Below are 20,674 nucleotides of genomic sequence, written 5' to 3' on the forward strand. Positions count from 1 at the left end.
GTTATCTGAACAGGTTATATATTTTACCTCTGTGTTTCTGGGTCCTTTAACAGTCTTTTGTTCTTTGTCTGTTGTGCAGGCAAATTGACTTGTAAAGAGAGAAGTGCCATTAGAAGGCATGTACAGTTCCTGGGCAAATTACAGTTTAAAGTGCAGTACTGCAGCTGCCTAAGAATATAGACAGAGAATATGATTTTTTTTCTAATATAAATAATTCTTAATGGGTTTTAAAAAAAACCCTTAATGCTCTCCTTTTCAATTAAAAACATTTTAGGAATGGATTTAAGAAGTGCTCTCAACAGCTGCAAACCACTGTACAACAGTAAACATTTCTTGATTGTCGTTGCTTCTGTGGCATACCTAGAACTTCAAAAATGCTAAGAAATAAAATAAAAATAATAGTAAAAAAACTCTTGAGTGCCAACAGACACACTGACCAGAAAAGAATATTTTTTATCTTCAAATAATATCTACCAGTAACATTCTGTAGGAATGCCATTTAAACTTCTTAATTGATGGATATCTACTAACCTTTCTGTGCTTCATTTATGTTGGGGTATTTTCGGAGAGGGGTGGTGCTGGCCTAAAAATAATTGATTAGCTGCATACTTGGAAAAATTTAACTGTGAATCTTTATTAAAAGGTTTTTTAAAGTGAGCTAACAAAATGAAATTTTATGAACAATGTAATTTTTGGGAATCGGTTTCCTGCTGTCTTTCAGGGAAGACAAGACACTTTAACAAATGAATGTTTGTTCTGAAAATGTAGAATTTTGTGGGGAGAGGGGTGAATAAATGTAAAACATACTTTCAGAAATTGTCATTCATTGCCAGTGTCACCAAATTTGACTTAAATTTTAAGTGTGTATTTAGAGTGTCTTGTGGAAATAGCATACAGATCCAGTTGTAAATGTGCTTGATTTTATGAATCCTTAAGAAGGTATTTTGTTAGAAGTGTATTTGGCCTCTTAAGGTGGTCAGAGCTGATGGAAAACTTAATCCAGGAGAATTTTTGTAGTCTTAAAGAAGTTAATGTACAAATGTTGAATTATTTTATCTGTATGGACTTAATCTGGTATTTGTTATGTTATTACTTGGTCTGTTGTCACTCAAGAGGTTCTTGGATTCTGATTCAGTGTCCTGAAATGAACAGTGTGCTCCTCCAAGCTCTCTTAATGTCTATTTCTTGTATCCCTTTTTTTGTTTTCCTTTAATTTAAGAGTTTGATTTGTGATAATGCCCACCTATAAGTTTGCTCCCAGGGAGGAAGAGCTGTACTAAGCTGTGGTTTTGTAATAGTCTTTCTTGAAGACTATTAAGGAGCAATCAGGGCCAGAGAGTCAGGATAGTAGAAAACTGTGGCTGCTGGATGTTTTTTCTTTGCAGAGAGCGACCTGCAGTTTTCCCTCCAAGCAGCTCTATACTGCTGTCAGGGTGTTCTCTTAGGAATGCTGCACTTCCAGGTTTTATTTGCCATATAACAAGGTGATACAGAAGTTTACATTCCTAAAGATTTATTCGTGCTAAGATAGTGTTCTTCCTTTATGCAGGTTGTTTTTATTCTTCCATGTTGCAACGGATCTCTTACCTTTTTTTTTTAGAAGAAGGGTTTTTTTGTTTGATTTTACTTTAAGGCATGTCAACTTTTCAGAGTGGAAGATTGTACAATTATTTGTTTCCCTAAAATGGGAAAAGAAATGTATTTAGAGGAATTTTTTTGGGTATTCCTTGGTGTATATTATTATTATGTTTGTTTGTTTATTTGCTTGGCTATCTTGTTCGGCAGGATGGAGTTTTCAAGATGAATCTTTCTCCTGATGGCACTCTTTTGGCAGCTATTCATTTCTCAGGAAAACTGACGATCTGGTCTATTCCATCTCTCAGACAACAAGGAGAATGGGACCAAACTGCTCAGGTAAGAAGAATGTACATGTTTAGAAACTTGAATTATATATCTACTCCTCTGGAATTGTGGTTTTGTAGGAGATGAGAGGAGTTTGGGTAACTGTGTGTCAGTTACACACTAGCTTCCCAGTCAGCTCCATGTTTTTCAAGAGCCCTATACTTACATTTATGATAATCTTTCTGTATTATGCCCATGAACTGTGAACTTGAAAAATTAAGAAAAAGAACCAATAATGTTGCAATGAATTTTTCATGAGGCATTTTGGTACCAAGTAGGTAACACTGTTAGAATTAGACTAGAATGCCATTAGACTGAAATGCAGTTACAGAAGAGAAGTAGAGGCTAACATGGCTAAATTTGTTTCACCGGTTGAAACTAAATTCTGGATGTTTTAGTGTATTCTATTCCTCCCTCAAAATTTATCATACCTGGTTCCAGATGATACTGTAGAATATTTTCTCAATTTGCTGTTGAGTCCAATGCTTTCTGCAGGAATTTTTTGCAAAACTAAATAGAGGAACTTAGATTACGAATTGCTCAGTCAGTAGCAAACTTTTAGTGACTTGTGTGAATTTAAACACTGGGAATTTAAGGCTAATTAGTTTTCAAAGGAAAAAAAATCCCAACTTTATTTTAGTGAGGAAATGCATTCTGAAAAGTGAAAAATCTGAAATGATGCACACTAGTATGTGAAGTGTTCTGATTTTCCTCCCATTAATTTCTTGACTAATAGATAATGAAAGGCTTTTCATTTGGAGTACTGTATGTTATGCTCTAAACCTATGAGAAATAAACCAATATCCATTCCAAGCAGGGTAAACAAATGGGATCGAAATGCAATTTCAAGCTTATTTAGAAAAGCATTTTTAAATAGCAACCAAAACAAACAAAAAAAACCTCAAAGAATTTCTACTCTAGTGTTGGGATAAGTGTTGTGTCTATATATTCATATCTGTTTATATCTCTTTTTAATATACACTTCAGACAAATTTTGCTCAAGGATGCTTACAGTGAGTTGTATTCTTTCTTTGTTTTTAGCAATAATGAATATGTATTCTGAAGGAGCATTTGGGACTTCATAATTCAGTGAGGGTGATATAAAGGAATATTTAGTGCTTGACTGTTCTCAAATTTTTTTTATAAGTGAAACTGGTGTCCAAGTATAATGTGTATTTTCATCATATGTGGGAAATTAAATTAGAGTGGCCTCATGTTTACTTTTAATTAGTATACTCTCCTCTTTCTACTAAAAAATCAAGTCTGGAAAACACCTTCTGTTTTATACAAATGTGCTTCAGTTATTTCATCTTCCTGTACTTCCACTGTGTTGCACTTGGTGGCAGGATTTCTGTCACTGCTAAATCACATTTAAAATAACACCACTGCAACATAATTCTAGACCTTGCAGTGCATCAGTTAATAATGCTGCTGCTTTTCTTGCACTAAAGGGGCTTTATAATTCTGAAGATAGCTGGGAAAAATACTTTGACAGCTGTGCTAGACTGTCACACAGGACCACTACACAGACTCTCTTGGAGATTATTTTATGTGCCTGCAGTCCTGTGTATAGACATGAGAAGCAAACGCTTGGCTTTTGATTGCTGGAGAACCTTGATTTCAGAAATCTTTAGGGTATGATTACTGTTTAAAGCTTGTCAGGCCATGACTTGTGGTTTTGGGGTTTTGTTTTTTTTTTTCTTTTAATTGTCTATAGAAAAGTACATGGTATTGCAGCAATTGTATGTTTGTGCTTGAGAAGAGTTTGAATTTATAGAGAGCATTTTAATTGAAGAATGGATGGGTCAGCTACAGAGTAAGTAAATGGATTCTGTGTTACAAAGATGCACTTGCATGTAAATTTTTTTTTTTTTAGCCTGGCTATGATGAGCTTAACCCAGACTGGAGACTCTCTAGTGAAAAAAGAAAGAAAATAAAAGGTATGCAGTACAGTTAGATCATTATTTTATATCACTGTGCACTTAAAAATAGTAATGCAAATACGTGAGGACTGAAATAGCTGAATTATATCTCAGTCAGGGTGCCAAAATTGCATGATTTGAATTTGTAGCATGGTAGATCTAAATGAGTGTCACAATAGGTTTTTTTTTCAGATTCTGTTTTAGGAATGCTTTTATAGCTATAAAAAAATTGATATTTCAGTTAGCACAGGATTGCATTTTTTCTTCCTGTAAATGTCTAATAAATCTTGAAAGCTACTGTAATTTGAAGATACCAGTTTAAAATTCTAAAAACAATTCTAAAGCAATTTCCTCTAACTGGATTTACCTCATCATACTCTTGTTATTTTCTGAAAGCTCAGGCCAATCTGAGCAGCCGTTTAGTACCTGGTTATGGCATGGCTGTTCCAAGAATGCAGAGATCAATAGATATTCCATGATCCATGTGCTGCTGCTTATATACATCTATATTATTAAAAGATTCCTGCTTCATTGTAATATTTTCCTTGGAGATTCTGTCTTCGGGTTAGTTCATCTGACCTTCGTAGGTAGGTTGCTGGTTAAACACTATTAAAAAAGGAATAATCTGACCTGCTTCTTAGTGCTGTTTTGGGAGAGGTTGTTTTCATCAGAGGAGAGGGAAGTGACGTGTGGGGAGCAACATGAGCCCACTCTGTGGTGAACATTTTATCCCAACACCCAGTTACCATCATCAAGACAGTGACTGGAAATGCCATAGCTTCCATCCTCAGTCCTATTGCCTTTCTTGTATGTTTGGTTTTTTTTAGTTTAATATTCCTAACAACCTCCTCTTGGAATATGTTGATATGTTTACTTGTCCTCAAAAGCAGTGTAGTCTTTTCTGATTTTCATTACTATTAGGTTTGTTGTCATATTGAGGATGGCCTGATAGGTAATGAAGTAGATCTTTATCATAGATGAAAAATCTGTTACTTTTTGTGCAAGTAAATCAGTTTACTGTGAATTTTTTCCAAATAATTTATATATATAATGTTTGTAATTGTGACTGTTTTTTGTTCTCAACAGCTTTATTTAATGCAAAAATGGTTTAGTAAAAGATAACTGATATAAAGTACAGACTTAGTGAACCAAGGTTGCAAATATAACAATAAATATCTGTATAGATTACACCATATTTCTTCATAATGGCAGTCTCCTCTGTTCTTACCTGAGGTTTAACATTATCTTTCTTTATATGGTGCATTCTTATTTTAGATAAAGAATCCTATTACCCATTGATAGATGTAAATTGGTGGGCAGATAATTCTGTCATCCTTGCTCGCTGCTCTGGTGCATTGACTGTGTCATCAGTCAAGACATTAAGAAATCTGCTGGGAAAGACTTGTGAATGGTTTGAGAGTTCTCCTCAGGTCACTTCGGCTCACGATGGAGGATTTCTAAGTCTGGAGGTGAGGAATGTGCACAAGCAGGGATCCTTTTGTGCTGCAGTGTAACAGTTTGCTTTTTTATATGTGATCCTTAGGTAGGGAGGTTAAAATAGAAGATGTTACTACTAACAGGAAAAGTGTTTCTTCTTCCTTATCTGTAGATAGGCATTGCAGGGGGGATTCTCAGCTTGCTGCAGCTTAAGTGTTCTAAGATAAACTTGATAAAAGAAGAAATAACTTGTAGGGGCAAAACTCCTGGAATGTTGAGTCTCAATGAGAGGAAACTTGCGACAGAAAAGAATTTGTGTTGGCAGTAACCTTGCCTTGTATGTTAGTGCATCTGAAGAACACTGCAACCATCCCTCTTCCACTTTGAAATACATGGCTCATAAAGAAAGAGTGAACACATTTCAGTTAGACATGAGGAACACAGTGAAGGCAGAGCCACATTAGAGATACATTTTTAATTTATTTTTAATAGGATTCCAGAAGGGAGTAGAATATAATAAAGTTAACCAGTAATTTTCTTTAAAACAGAGAAAATTACTCTTTTCTAAAGATTATATTGAGATAGGTCTTAAACATCTTAATGAAAAGTTTAACATTAGAATCAGAAAACCCACCAGAGCTCGTGTGTGTTTTTGGAAAGTTGTATTATTCTGGAAATAATATGTACAGCTTGTGACTGGCATACCACATCCTAAGGATGTAGTTTGAGATTGCATTGAATAGAAAAACCTTGATTTGAATAGCTGAGAGTTGAAAACGCTCCTGCATGCTGCAGGAAGCTATAGAAAGTGTGGGAAGATGGCTCCACTCTTCTGCCCTGTCTTGGCTGGTGCTGGAGATGTGGTGTAAAGGTTACTAAGAAACCTTCACTTTGATAGGTGAGGGATGGAACCTCACATCCAGGAGACAGGTGCAGTCAGGGTTTGTGGAACAGGTTTAGCTAACTGAGAAAGAAAGGGTTTAAAGGAGAGAGGGAGGAAGGATGTTGATTCTGAAATTTGAAGTGGAAGATGTACTCAGTTCTTACTAAACTAGTTTAAGGTGTACTAGGTGGATGCTTCTTGTTGATGTTTTCTGTGCAGTGTGAGATGAAACTTGTTCCAAAAAGACTGCGCTTGGACAGCAGGCCTGGTGATGAAGATGAGGGTGATGATGACTCGGACTCAGATGAGGAAACTTCTGCTAAGGACAGATACTTCAGCTACCTGAAGCAAGGCCTGTACTTTGTAACAGAAATGGAACGATTTGCTCCCCCACGGAAACGACCACGGACTATTACAAAGAATTTCCGCCTTGTCAGCTTAAGATCCACGACTCCAGAGGAACTGTACCAGAGAAAAGTAAGTCTGGAAGGAAAAGTCAAATCTCTTTTCATCAGTTTTATTTAGAAAGAGCTTTATTTGGAAAGAGCTTTTTATTTTTCTTTTAATTCCTGCTGTGTTGACAAAAGGATTTAGGCACATATTTCTGAGAGTCTCTTAACTGACAGTGTGCTGTGTCACCTGATCAAAGGGATTCTTTTTTAAAACTAGCATTATAATAATTGAAATGATGTGATATTTCCACTGGGAGACACTGTGTATCATTGGCTTGGCTAGTCTTGGACATGCACTCATGTGTTTGCATGTAGTGCAAGACTTGGCAAATATATTGAATGAAATCAGTTTCACTTGTTCACCCAGGACTGGGTTAACTTACAGTCTAATGTGAATGTTTTGCATGTTTTTCAGATATATGTACAGATTAGGCCTCTGAGTCATTCTTACCAAACAGATACTGCTCTGTTTTTAGAGATCTTGGACAGACTGCTTTGTCTAGGCCAGTCCAGTTGTTCTGATGGTAAACCAGCCCACTCTGTAACTGTTACAGTTCCCAGGGAATGTTGGTGTCAGACTAAATATGATGTATAACTAATATGATGTTACCTAAATAACATCTTCCTTTTATTTGAGGGGAAAAATCTTTGATTTTTCAGAGGTGTCCATTACATCTGAGTCTTACTTATCTGTATCTTGAATCAGTCTCTTTCCTACCTGCTTTTGAATATCCACAGTAATTATCCCTCTGCCTCTTTCAACACAGAGAATTAACAGTTCATTGTTCAGTATGGAAAATCAGATGATTTTCATGTGTTTGCTTTTTAGATTGATAATGAAGAATATGGGGAAGCTTTGTCTTTAGCTCAAACATATGGCCTTGATTCTGATCTTGTATACCAAAGACAGTGGAGGAAGTCAGCTGTTAATGTTGCTTCAATTCAAGACTACTTGGTGCGTTTGTGTTTTGTGATTTTTTTTTTTTAGGCTTTCTTATCAGACTGTCTGTGTTATCTTTACAGAAATGGAATTCTCAATTGTGTTCTAATTTATGCAGTGTGAAATGGTGGCAGTTTGAAGAATTGCTCTGAAAATTCCATTTCATGTCATGTGTAAGAGAGCAGTTTAACTGAAGGTCTGATCTAGAAACCTTGGCAGTTAATGAAAGTCTTTTGGAATATCTTCTAACTTCTGTTAATAGCAACACACTTCCTGTGTGTAATCTCTTCTCCCACATGCCCCAGTAGATTATTGCCTGGCAGATGAAGAATAATAATTGGAAATATCAACTGTTTATACTTCAAGTTATTATAGAAAATAAAATGAGAAGGTGAAGTTGGTACAGTAGCTGTATCACAAAGTTTGAATAACAAAATTTAAAGTGAACTCTGCAAACTGTAACTGAGCTTTTCAGTAGAAGTCAACATGGGGTTTTTTTGGCTTGGAAGAAAGACTGCTAACTCAGCAGAAAAATGGTGTTGAAATTGTACAAACTCATGATTGTGGTAAACTATTAGTAATAGAAATACTATTACTATAGAATAGTAATATGTAGTTTAGTGTTAGAATAGCAGATAGAGTATAGTATTAGTAATATGGGTATATTAGTGTATATGTAGTAATATAGATAGGTATGTTAGTCTGGGCTAAAGTGTTACAAGAGATCAAGAGAAGTGTATTCTATTTTTTTTCAAGTCAGATATTGACTAAATGTCAAAATTTAGCCATTCTGTACATGATCTGTAATGTCAACCAAAGATCAGCAGATAAGGCAAATATATTTTGTAATTCTGGGGCCTTTTCTGTCACAGGATCTTAGTGGTGCATGTGAAGAGGATGGTATTGAAAATTGCTCTAGTGCTGTGTTGTGGAATTTATACACTTGGTTTATAAAACATGTATTTTACCCCCAAACCATCGCATTTTATTTAGTGTAAAAAGGAGTAAAGTTAATTAGAAAGTACAAATAATACCTTCTGTTCCAGTTGTGGAAGTTCTCCTACATAATTTGGTATTTTCGTGCCCTTTTCTGCCACATATATATTCCCCTCTGAGGGAATTGTGTTTATTGTGTTCTTATCTCTTTTGTTGGTTTGCATTGTCAGTCACCAGGGGAGCTTGACATTTTCTTAAGTGGAAGAAATACATGAGAAAACTTTACATAATCTCTGGTTCCACTGCTTTGGATTGGACCGCCTAACGTTGTGTCTGTGCTCTTGTTCTTGGGACAGAGCAAAATCAAGAAACGTGCATGGGTTCTTCATGAGTGCTTGGAAAGAGTTCCAGAAAATGCAGATGCTGCTAAGAAGCTGCTTCAGTATGGCTTGAAAGGCACAGACTTGGAGGCTCTTGTGGCCATAGGAAAAGGAGAGGATGGTGGCAGGTTTGGGAAGAGTTTTTTTTGTTTGTTTTCTTTTTAAATGGTGTATAAAGTATTTTATAGTAATTTGGCAAACTTTTTTTCTTATCAACCACTAGTGAAAATATTGAGAAGCTTTTGGAGGACATAAAGAAAGGTCATGCTTTGACTCAAGACTATTCTATAGATGTCCCTAAAGTACCTATACATTTTACCTCTGTATGTATATAAAATAGTGCTTATTGTAAATATATGCCCTGTAATTTCTTCATCAGAGGGAATTTATGATGTCAATATTTTACTATGAGAATCTATTTCTTTAGCTGCTTCTGAAATCTGCAACTAACCCTATAAATGTGTTTGGTTATGTCTTAGTTGTATTGGTCAAGCAGAAGCAAGACACAGTAGGGACAAATCTCCTCAGTTTTCGGTTTCTGGTGGTAGAAATAGAAGGAGGCTGTTTGTTCTTTGTGCAGTCTTCTATTACCATTGTGTGCTGGAGAGCTGCTGCCAATCCAATTGCTGGCTGTGGAATTTAGAAACTTCTATCAAGTTTGGTTTTGGTTTGTTTTTGGGAGGGTGTGGCAGCAGGAGTTGATGTCTCTTTGTTGGCTTGGGAAGAATCCCTGCTTGTTTAAAACACAAAAATTCAGTATTTTTCTATAAATGTGCAGATTTTTAGTCAAAACATAGACAAAAACCTGTTTTAATATATCTCTTCAAAAATGATTTAAGTTCTTTTTTTTCCCCTTCATTGCTTAGATTGTTGATTTTGTCTTCCAGATTTATCTTACCAGGGGAAGTGGACATTGAAATTCCCTATGAAGACCTTCTGTCACCAGATGAAGAAATGTATACTAGAAAGGAAAAGGAGGCCAAGAAGCATCAAGAACTGCTATTATCAGTAAACTTCTCAAAGTAAATGAAATGTTAAGCCATGTTTTATTCAGAATTATAGGTTTATAATAACTACACATTTACAAGAACATAATTACTGTTATATATATTATTCCTACCAGAAGAGTGGTTTAAATTTTAATTGGCATTGTATGTGTCAAACTTCTCGGTTTACTTAATTCCTTGATATATCCCAGTGCACAAAGTCATTAAAATGTGTAACCTTCGTCTTCATATGCATGTGACATAAAGTATTAATGGCAAATGGGAAAATTCCTGTTCTGAACACAGGCTGACCCTGGAACAGAAGGAGCTCTGCCGTAGCAGGCTGAAGCTGTTAACTTACCTTGATCGCCTTGAGACCTATGAGGTGAGTTCTTCTGAGTTCTCTCACCACAGGTGTTCCTGCAACTTTTGCATCACATCATCTTACCATTTTTGTTATTTATTGTGGTATTAATGTTCATAGCCTTGTTGAAAGGCTGGAGGAAAGTAGGATATTTTCTGTTCCAGTGACTGTGCTTCTCTTGCTTTACTGTTTCAAAAGGATGGCTTCTAGTCTTGAGAGGTGGAGTTGGGCAGAAGCCTGCTTTGAACATCATGTGTCTGCAGGGAATTGAGTTATGCAGCTACATGGGATGTAGAGTTCAGGCAGGATTACTGTGATATCCCTGTCAGTCAAATTGACAAGTTCTGTGCAGGTTCTCTAACAAATCTTTTTCTTCCATGAGCTTACGAAAGTGAAAGTTTTTGAATATCAAACTGTATTTTACTAAGTTTTTAAATTTAAAGTTTGCAGTTGGTAATGCACACACTCCCATTATGGTTTTTACCACATTCCTATAATTAATGATGTCTAAACCTTAATTAAAGTAAGGCAGGAAATTGTCTTAGCTTATCAACCAAAAATGCGTTGTTTTTTTTCATACTGAAACAAAAAACCCAGCATACTTTTCAGCATATATCTCATACTTACTCATCCTAGGATAAAAAGATGTGTGGACCTTTTGATGCTTTTGTAAATCTTGTATAAAAAGCAGTCTTTTTTTTTTTTTTTTTTTTTTTTTTTTTTAAGGAAATCCTTGGAGGGCCTCATGCAGCTGAGCATCATTATGATGGAGAATTCTTTAAGAAGTTCAGAAATCAGAATATTGTACTTTCAGCAAGAACTTATGCTCGGGTATTAATATTTATGTTGCTAGAATCCAATGTTGTTTTGATATTGCTCTTTGCACTAAAGTGCTTTTTCCTCCTCCCTTTGAACTTGGTTGAATCTTAATGGAAATTTAAGAGGTGGTGTCTTTGTTTGATTTTAAATAAATATATGCTGTGACCCTGACCTTGTTTTTTTGGTTGCTAAAGAAAATTTAAAAATGAAGTGTTCGTTGTATGACCTAAACTTTCTTGCTCAGTCTAAATCAGTCTTAAGCTCTGCAATTTACTCTTCTGTACTTCAGGAAAGCAATGTCAGAGCCCTGGAAATTTTGTTCACTTTCCATGGATCAGCTTTACTTCCACACAGACAGGCGATTCTCTCCAATTTCCCAGAGACCACTTCACCACACGAATATGCTTTGCTGTTACCTGAAGCTTGGTAAGGATGCATCCATAGATACTAACTCAGAGAGAGAAAATTTTTAGATTAATACATAAAATAGTTTTCATGTATGGCAGTCTGTTACTGGTTATTATCTGGAATCAAGAGATAATAAGAGTTTTGTCTGTATGGGTCTTGACTTTACCAGTCATCACTTTCTGCTTTGTGCCATTTGTGGAATCCTTATGGTCATTAACAGGAAAGTAGGGATCTTAGAGGTTCTTTGCTCTGTTACATATCTAAGAGGGAACATGGATTTTCCTGACCTGAAACTTCCCAGATTTTCACATGTGTAGTACAGGTCTATAATTGGTTTGTGGTAACAGCCAGTGTTAGGAAATAAATAATACAAGTGTTTAGGTCCCTGGAAGCAAATGCATTTTCCTGTATTTGTTTTGTGAAGTAATTTAACACTTAAGCAGTCAGTAACTCAGAATTATTAATCTTCTTGATACTGATTCTTATGTAACTTGGTAAGGTAGAATTATGAAAAGCTTTAGATACAGATTTTCCTACTGTTTCATTGCAGCATAAAAGGTTATTTTGCTGTAAATTTCGTCTAAATTTTTCTAAGAGAGTCTTCCTTGAGCATCATAATTAAGTTCTTTATATTAATTAGAAGAATTTTTTGCTTTTAGAGTGTTTCTTTTTGACACTTCAATTATGATATTAGTTTTGAGGCGTATTGTTCAGTGCTCATAAAGAGACGGACAGATTTCATTATTTGGTGTTTTACAATAGGACTTTGAAGCCTTACTTAAGAGGGAAAGTTTCTGGAGGAGCTAATAGAATTTTTTTCTTTTAGTCTTCCATTATTATAGTTAAGCTTTTCACTTCAAGGTTTTACCAGTCCCATTTGGGCAATTCTTTTACAATAGGGTTTTTCAACTCATCAAGTTATTCCCCTGAAACTTTTCCTAACTCAAAATACTTACCAGTTTTATTGTCCTGAAGAGAAAGAACAGTCTTTATTTCATGATAGCTAATGCTTCCCTTTTTATTTGTTGTTAGTATTAGGAACACGTTTAATGATTTAGTTAAGGTATGAAAACACTTCTTTTATCCTCTTCTTTAAGGTAAAAGTTAGGACCATGAAGAGAAATTATTGAAGTGTTTATAAAATTGGTAAAACATATTCCAGTTTTTCTCTTTTTTAAGGTTTAGAATGTGAGACAGAGGGAAGAATAGTCATCTTAAATGTGGTTATGATCCATTGTTGGTCATAAATAGGGTCCTTGTGTTTCTGAAGGGTTATTTGTTCTTGGTTTTGTTATTTTTCTTTTTTTCTTTTTTTTTACTTTGTTGCTTGGTTTGTTTACAAAACTGACTTATGTGCCAAGAGACAAGATGACAGCTAAAATAAACATTTCACTAGTGATCTAGTAGTAAAGATGTGAAGTTATGGGGTAAGAACTTAGTTTTGTCTGCTATTGAAAAATGAAAGTATATGTTTTTAATCTTTATTCTCATAGCATACAGACCTTTCCAGTGCTAGGATCAGGTATGTGAAGATGCACACCTTTTATCCCCCAGATTGCAGAATATGTAATGTGTGTCTTTTGTGTGTTTTTTGAAGTTTTTTTCTTTGGACAACTACAAAATGAGGATGAGATTAACACAAATCTCATATACTTATAAAACCAAAAATATGCTGTATATTTGATATAACCTTTTTCTAAAACTGTTTCTCTGCTGATTGCTCACATAATACTGTTAAATATACTCCCTAAACCAATATTTTAGTAACGTAATTAAATATGTACTGATGACAGTATCTATTAATGAGACTAATATATCAATGAAATAGATTTAAGTTGTATAAAGTTTTCTTACTATTTTAAGTAGGCTTCTGACAATTCTTGTTTCATGTGAATCGAAGTGAATTAAAGTTCTTAGTAATTTTTTTGTGACTTTATTGTCCTTGTAGCTCTGGTGGTTGTTTTTTAGGGAGTTTATTAGTATGGTAAAATTACTGACGTTCTGTAGATATGTTGTCATTGTTAGAAAATGTTATTTAAATAAGTGTGCTATCTAGCTTTCTTTGTGTTAGAAGACAGTAGGTAGACATAATTTTCTGTAAATTAACTTATTGAGCAAGATTATGATACAATTTATTAATTCCCACAGATCATTAAAAAGTTTTAAGTAGTGACTGTAATTAAAATGCTTCTGAAGAAAAGAAAAAGACTTCAAAAATATAAACCCTATGTTTTAATTGGTAGAAGAAATGTTGCAGCATTGCAACACAGTCTCTAGCTTATGTAGCTTGTAACTACAGGGGTCTCAGGACAAGCAGTGAATCAATCTGTGTTGATGAACTTTGACTTTAAGCCAATAGATTCTGAATCAGGAAAGGACTGGTTTTCCTTTTGAAATTTCTCACTGTTGCAGTTTGGAAATAGGGTGTATCCTTCAGGAGGTGAGTTTTTTTCCTTTCAGTTACAAAAAAGGCTGCTCTCTGGTGATTTCTTTTAGATCCTTGTTTTTTCTGAAAATTTTTGGTTGCAATATTTGTACCAGCAGATTTCAATAGGGTATTTGGTGCATGTGATGAGACCATTGGTGCATGTGATGAGACCACTGACACAGATCAGCTGATGGCATTGCCTGTTCAGGAGTGCAGCCTGGTCCAGTGGCCTTGCTTAAAGAACACCTTGTTGATGCCTTTGTTGCTCAGTTTCCTGCAGCTCAGACCCCCTGCTGATCAGAAACGATTTTGGTGGAGGTGTCTTCTGCGCCTTCATATATGGCTCTGTGTGTGTGTGTATGTGTGTAGGATGAAGCACTGTTCTGACTTTACCATATTGTGTCTGTGTACATTGCACTCTTTGAATAATAAGGGGGTTGATTCTCAGCTGGAGCTCTGGTAGGTGACATTCATCCCTGTGAGAATACATTGCTCTATGCTCACTTAATTCTTCCATCTCTAGGGGAATCTGGCAGAAGCAACACATGGTGTTGCTTTGTTAGTGCATGGAACAGGTGAAATGGGTACACAGGCACCTCCATCTGCAGCCAGGGTAAGAGCACTGAAACAGTTGCTTGCTGTGCACCCCCACAGCATGAATGCACATTCAAGTGCTATATATGAAGGACTTTCTAACTTGTAAGAAATGTTTTTGTAAAGATTGTGTTACAACTGTTCATTTGCATCCTCCAGTCCAGCTGCCAATAGTAAATTCTAAGTACCTGCTGAAAGAAAGGCTCCTTTGGTTAGTGCATTCTATAGGCATAAAGCAGGTGTTTTTTTGTACTTGGACATGTAATTTACATTAGGATGGCATTTAAAGGGCAGTGTCACAAAAATTTGAGGTCTTGTCAGTCAAGGAAGAGCTGGCATAACAAATGGAACAAAAAGATTTTTTTTTTCCTTTTGTGTCAGGTTATTAGGAAATACATACTTTTTTTTCTGTATCTGCTTGTAAAAAGTCTCAAATGGTAGATACGCTTTTTTTTTTATCATTTTTGGCACATATTTTATAGCTTAGCATCTTTTGAGGTTACTCAGAACAGTTCAGGAGTTCTGTGTCTAAGCAGGAAATGTATGTATTCATGAGACTCCTGCAAAAGTCTGTGATTTAAGTAAGCTCAACAGCTCCCTAGTTGAGAAGGAATCTGAAATACGAAGACACATTGGTGGCTGTAAATGGTATTGGCTTTAAATTGGTATTGTGATAGATGAACATTACTAAGTAATGTGTTTTTGCAGAATTCGGATTGTAATGTTTTCCTACTTCTTTTCTTATTATTTCTCAGCTTCTTTTATGTTGATGGCTCTTGTGTCTCTGCTGTATCTTACTGGGATTCATACTCCTTCTCAAAGATCCATCATATGCACAGACTATGTCTGTTAGGACAACTAGAATGAAGGTGGTAAAAGTTCAGGCATTCAAAGGAGCTGATAGCTCTTTTTAATCTCTGTTTTAATAGCTATAGCTAGTGTTCTTAATCTATAGTTAAGACTGTTGCCCTGAGGTTTTTAAATGTGATCTAGGAAAACACTGGTTTACTGCCATTATAAATACATAACCAGAGTATTTTTCCATTTTTAAAAGTTTCTTATCCTTTGTACTAGGCTTAACTGCTGTATTATAACATTACTGCTCACATTTTCAACTCACAGAAGTCTGGAGCTTCAAATGTATGGTTCCCTCAGCAGTCATAAGTCTGCTATATTGCACATTATGCTATAGTAAAAACCTTCCCCCTAAGATAGTAACTTTTTATATGTTTCTGTGTTTTTGCTTCTTAACTTTTTCAAATACTTGTGTTCAGTTGTGACATAAAGTGACTTTTTACTAGGAGAGTTCTGGATGAACTCCATTTACCTGATGAACTGGAAGGGCAATGTGGCAGTATCTCCTAAAAACTTAGTGAAGGTTTTAAAACCTGAAAATTTCCATGTAGTTGACTTTCATCTATGAATGAGTAAGTACTACTAAGAGTTCATAAGCAGTTAACTTTGCCTTTCCATAATGGTATCTTCTCCTGAACTAGGTTTTTAGTTATTGCCTGTGGCACTGCAGTTTCAATAAAGCTCTTAGAGCTTCATCTCTTCCCTTCCTTATATGTGCATGTAAACAGGTTTAGTAGTGGAACGTCTGCAGAACTGTCTAATATATAGTCCCCTCTTTTTCATATTATTTTTTTCTTGTGAAGCTAAACTGCCTCTGTTCTTAGTGTAATTCAGAGGTGTTCCCGTTAAAAGAATTAATCTCATCATCAGTTCCCTTGAACTTGAATTTGCTTGAATTCATGTGTATAGCGCTACAGTGAAAATAATAAGGGCCTGTGTGTTATATGCATGCCTTTTATCTTTGCACTAATAGAAAGAAAAAACAGTTCAGAGGAAGAAATGTAGTTAATTTCAAGGATGTATTTGGTAGAAAAAAAACAGCAGATCTTACCTTCTGTTATGAAGTAGAAAAATAATTTTTGAGAGAAAGATTAACTTGTCATGATGCTCTTGTCTGTATTGACTTCTGGTCGGAGCTGGGAAGGTTGTTGTCCATGCAAAAATAAAGCAATGGTTTGGAGGAAGAGCAACTCTTCTGCAAGCTGCTTGTGTGCAAATCTGTGATAGTAGGAATAGCTCATTTATAGCCAGGATGCTGCTGCAGGTAGTGAGCTGGCAAAAGTACCATAGGTGTTGGTTGTGAGGAGTTTTTGAAGAAGAGATTGAGAACTTGAAGCCATGAGGGAACTGTGGAGAACATCTGTCAGGGAGGAAGGAGGGAAGCTTCACAGAACCTGCTGTACTGGAGCTAAGGTGTCATTTAGTTGAGAGAGCTGAGTGTGTTCAGCATGGAAAAGGTTTCAGACAGGCCAGTAGCAGCCTTCACATGTGTAGCCTGTAGCATGTGAGTTGAACTGTGGCTGTGCTGTTTATCCACAGAACATCGACAGGATTTTCTTTGTATTTCTGGCAAGTTGAAGCCAGGACAAGTCCAGCATTATCTACCATGTGTGTCTTTGCCTGTGTAGTCCTGAAGTGGAGTTTGGCTTGCCTTGTCCAGTTGTCTAATGAGGTGTACTGCTGCTGTTGTCTCATCTGTGCATTGTTCTTTTACAGCGTTTAGAATAAAATTTCTCCCAGGAACATTCATTATAACATGCTTTAGAAATGTACGCTTCTGAAGTAGTATTTTCACTATTTGCTGGCAGACAGCTTTGATCTTACTTGGAGTTCAGCTTTGTCTTTAAAATAGCTTTCACAAAATCAAAATGGTCTATTGCCTCACAATTTTAATTGTATACACGAAGAAAAAAACCCACAGTGAGCTTCTGAACTGTGCTTGTGTGGTGTTAGCTGACTTTTCTGATGTTTAGATTATTCATTCTAGGTTGTTTAGGAGAGAAGGTTTCCCTCTCCCCGGATTTTATTAGAGGTTAACCACATCATTAAAACATAGCTTGATTTGTTTATATTAAATCAGTTATAACTTTCTTTTCTGGTGGCAGAGCTGCTTTAGAAGACAAGTCACTGTGGTGTGCATGGCAGGGATTCTGAAGGTTAGCTAACTGTGGCCGCCAAAAGCTGTGGGATACCTTTTCCGCTGGTTTATGCAGATCAGCTTTCCCAAACTGCAGGATGTTTTAGGCAGCAGCTGCACTTCAGTCTTGATAAATTTGTCACATCCTATGGATAATTCTGGAAAATGAAGCACTTCTCTCTCTGCCCACCACTTCTGTATCCCGTAGTATATTGAGCAGTTGGAAACCTAAAAATACGTATAATCCATTCTGTAGTTACATTTACTAATTCATTGTTCAAATGCTGTAATGAAAGAGGAGAATGTTTTCATGCAATATGAACAATGCAATACATATCACAGCTGTTTGAGGCTGTATATCTGGGATGCATTTCTTATATTTCATCCTCAGCTATGGAATAATTGTGACATAACAAAATTGTTTTAGAGACATAAGAATTGCAGAGCAACAGAAAGTGGCATTGATTTCCCCATTGCTATCTGAGAAGATATAGACTTTGGAAAAATGAATTTCTAAATTAAGTTAAAAAAGAATATTTTAGTTATTTTATGTATGTGGCACACAGGCTTTCAAATGAGGAATAAATTAGTGTTTCTAACTATTTTTCAGACAGGGAGACATGGTAAAAAAGACAGCAAAGATTAATCTACTTCCAAAGTCCCCCAAACCTACCTCTAAAAACATCAATGTTTTTCACCAAAAAGATACTGTTTCACAAATATGTTTGGGCAAACTATGCTTTGCAGCACTTTGCATTCAATGTGGATGAGTTTACAAGGGAAAAAGATGTAAAGAAAAAATATTCTGAATTTTCAACTTGAAGAGTCTCCTGGAGACAGGCCTGTTGTATGAAATGCTTAAAAGGGAAAAAAAAGCAAACCCACACAGTTGCTATTGGTAATTGAGTGAATTGGAATCTGACCTTAAAACTGAGTTAGACCTTCCTCTTTTGAAAGCCTGTCCTTGGAGAGAAAATAATCTGCAGGTTTCAATAAATGCAGTTGGTATGATACAGAAACTACAATAGCATGGACTTCTTTTGTCAAAGAAAAGAATGGGAAGAATTGCCGAGCCAACATAAACAATAGAGTGAAAAGAGCAATACGGGGAAAAGTCAGCTCTTTTTGAAGAAACAGAGTTGAATGCTTCCATAATCAGTCAATTTACTGGATTCCAATCATATTTATTCTACTGTTGAAAAGAGAGAAGGTTAAAAGGTGGGGGAGAAGCAGTGGCTCAGGAAAAATAAAAAATACCTCACAGCCGTGCTAATATTTGCATACAGTTATAGTCTGGCACAGCTGATAGTTTTGTTAGTTGGGAAAGAAAGCCACCTGCCCTGGGCACTGCAGTGGTCTGTCAGCAGCCATGTCTGGAATTCCAGGTGCATAGGAATGCAGGCTTAACCTGCATGTGTCTCTGACCTCTGTGGGGTTTCCCTTACAAGCACAAACCTGCAGAGTTGTGTAGCACAAGGAGAATGAGCTCTGGATCCGGTGTGCAGTGCATATACAGCAGGCTGTCTATACATGCTGAATTCACCCCTTCAGCCCTGCCAGATCTCTCTCTCTGGTGTGCAGGGCATGTGTCGAGGTTCTGATGTGCCCCCATTCAGCTGCATTTGCTGTACAGGTGTTGTAAACCAGGCATTGTAGAAAAATGTGAGTTCTGCCTCTTTTCAGGTACATGTTCACGTCTGTACCTCTTTGTCTCTTCTGTATGCATGAATTTCAGACTGCGATGGTATTTTGACACGAGGACTTTTTCAACTGACTTGCTTCCATTTTAACAACTACTTTTACAGAGTTTTGTTGCTCTTTGTTTCTGCATGAGTCACTAAAATTACTGAGAATAGAAATCCAAGGGGAAAAAAAATAGTCTGTGCTAAAGCATAAGTGTCAGTTAAGAACAAACCTTGTGATAAATGTTGAGATAAATACAGCATTCTAATCTTTATAGAGGGCTTAGGTACAGGAATGTCTCATCCTTTGTTTGTGTCAGGACTGGTCTATTCCAGTCCTTGTATGTAATTTCATATACAAGAATTTTCATTAACTCTTCAGAATGAGGAGAGATATAGTAAGGACACTTGGATACAGTCATGTAGGGGGCAAGAGGAAGTTACATATTTTATTAGTATTGTTGAGAAGGTGGATGGAGTTAGGACTCATCTCTGAGTGCTGTGGGTTCTGCTAGGGTTTTTTTGTGTGTGTGTTCTGAGCTCACCAAGAAACTTACCTGTTAAGAGTGACTTTGCATAAATGCTAGTTTATACTAGAATGAAAAATCAAAATATCTTGCAGCTCTATCTTTATTGGTGGTATTTTCTTTAAGCATTTAGAGAAGATGGTTTCTGAATGCTGCTTGACTCTTGGTGACAATTTAAAAGTCTAAAATTCCTCTCTCAACTTATTCCAGTGGTGAACCTGAATACTTTTAAAAAGGCAAATGGAGCCAGTGCAGAAAATACTTTAAAAAGTATTTTCCATGGCTTATCCATACACCTGACTTTAAAATATTTAACTCTAACTTTTTCTGCTGTGAGAAGGGAAAAAAGATAGAGGTAGACATTTTGCAGTCAAGATTGCACTGCATGACAATTCTTTCCCATGAAATGAAAAATCTTTTCCTCTTTAATGTTTTATGGTGAGGTCTGGTAATAAGCTTTTATGAAAGATTTCTGAAGTATGCTTTTAGCACTTCTGGAATTGAGGTGTCTGGACAGCTGTGGGGTTCACTCCTGCAAAAACTTATGCTGAAACATGATATTGGTCTTGGTAGATTTGGCCACAAGGCAAATGGCCAACAGTAGTTTTCAGGAGAGGAAAATAGGTACAAGCAAGCACACTGCAACTTGAAGTTTCTCAAGTGAGAAATAACATGCATCTATAACATATGGCTCAAATATCTGCAACTAGATATTTTCAATTTTCTAGATGTAGTAGACTTTCACAAGACTTTATTCCAGGAATTCTTTCTATTTTTGCACCCCAGTACATGGTGGTTTATCTTCTGTGCCATGCAGCAGGCAGTTAACAGCTCAGCTACCTATTGTGTAAAGCAGCATCTGCTGTTTATTGTAAACGAGGCCCAGTCTCATCAGCATTTACAGTATTGTAGGAAGTAAGTACGGTGAAATATCACTTCCTATTTAAGTGAAATGATAACATGAACAACATGGAATCAGTCTTGGCATATTGTTTCTTTCTTCTAGGATTCTTCAATCTGCT

At 36.1% G+C, this 20,674-nt stretch overlaps 1 protein-coding gene across 2 annotated transcripts in view; it reads left to right on the forward strand.

Moving 5' to 3' along the window:
- NBAS (NBAS subunit of NRZ tethering complex) overlaps window positions 1-20,674 on the forward strand; it is a 159,498-nt gene that overhangs the window by 17,838 nt on the left and 120,986 nt on the right. For both annotated transcript variants that reach the window (XM_084203427.1, XM_084203428.1), the window contains exons 12-21: window positions 1,786-1,914; window positions 3,779-3,842; window positions 5,100-5,293; window positions 6,364-6,621; window positions 7,426-7,551; window positions 8,829-8,980; window positions 9,740-9,874; window positions 10,145-10,223; window positions 10,929-11,033; window positions 11,311-11,447. In XM_084203427.1, coding sequence (XP_084059553.1) covers window positions 1,786-1,914; window positions 3,779-3,842; window positions 5,100-5,293; window positions 6,364-6,621; window positions 7,426-7,551; window positions 8,829-8,980; window positions 9,740-9,874; window positions 10,145-10,223; window positions 10,929-11,033; window positions 11,311-11,447 — 1,379 coding nt within the window. The remainder of the gene's footprint in view (window positions 1-1,785; window positions 1,915-3,778; window positions 3,843-5,099; window positions 5,294-6,363; window positions 6,622-7,425; window positions 7,552-8,828; window positions 8,981-9,739; window positions 9,875-10,144; window positions 10,224-10,928; window positions 11,034-11,310; window positions 11,448-20,674) is intronic.

The sequence above is a fragment of the Fringilla coelebs genome (genome assembly GCF_963513975.1).
Source record: "Fringilla coelebs genome assembly, chromosome: 3".
NCBI lineage: Eukaryota > Metazoa > Chordata > Aves > Passeriformes > Fringillidae > Fringilla > Fringilla coelebs.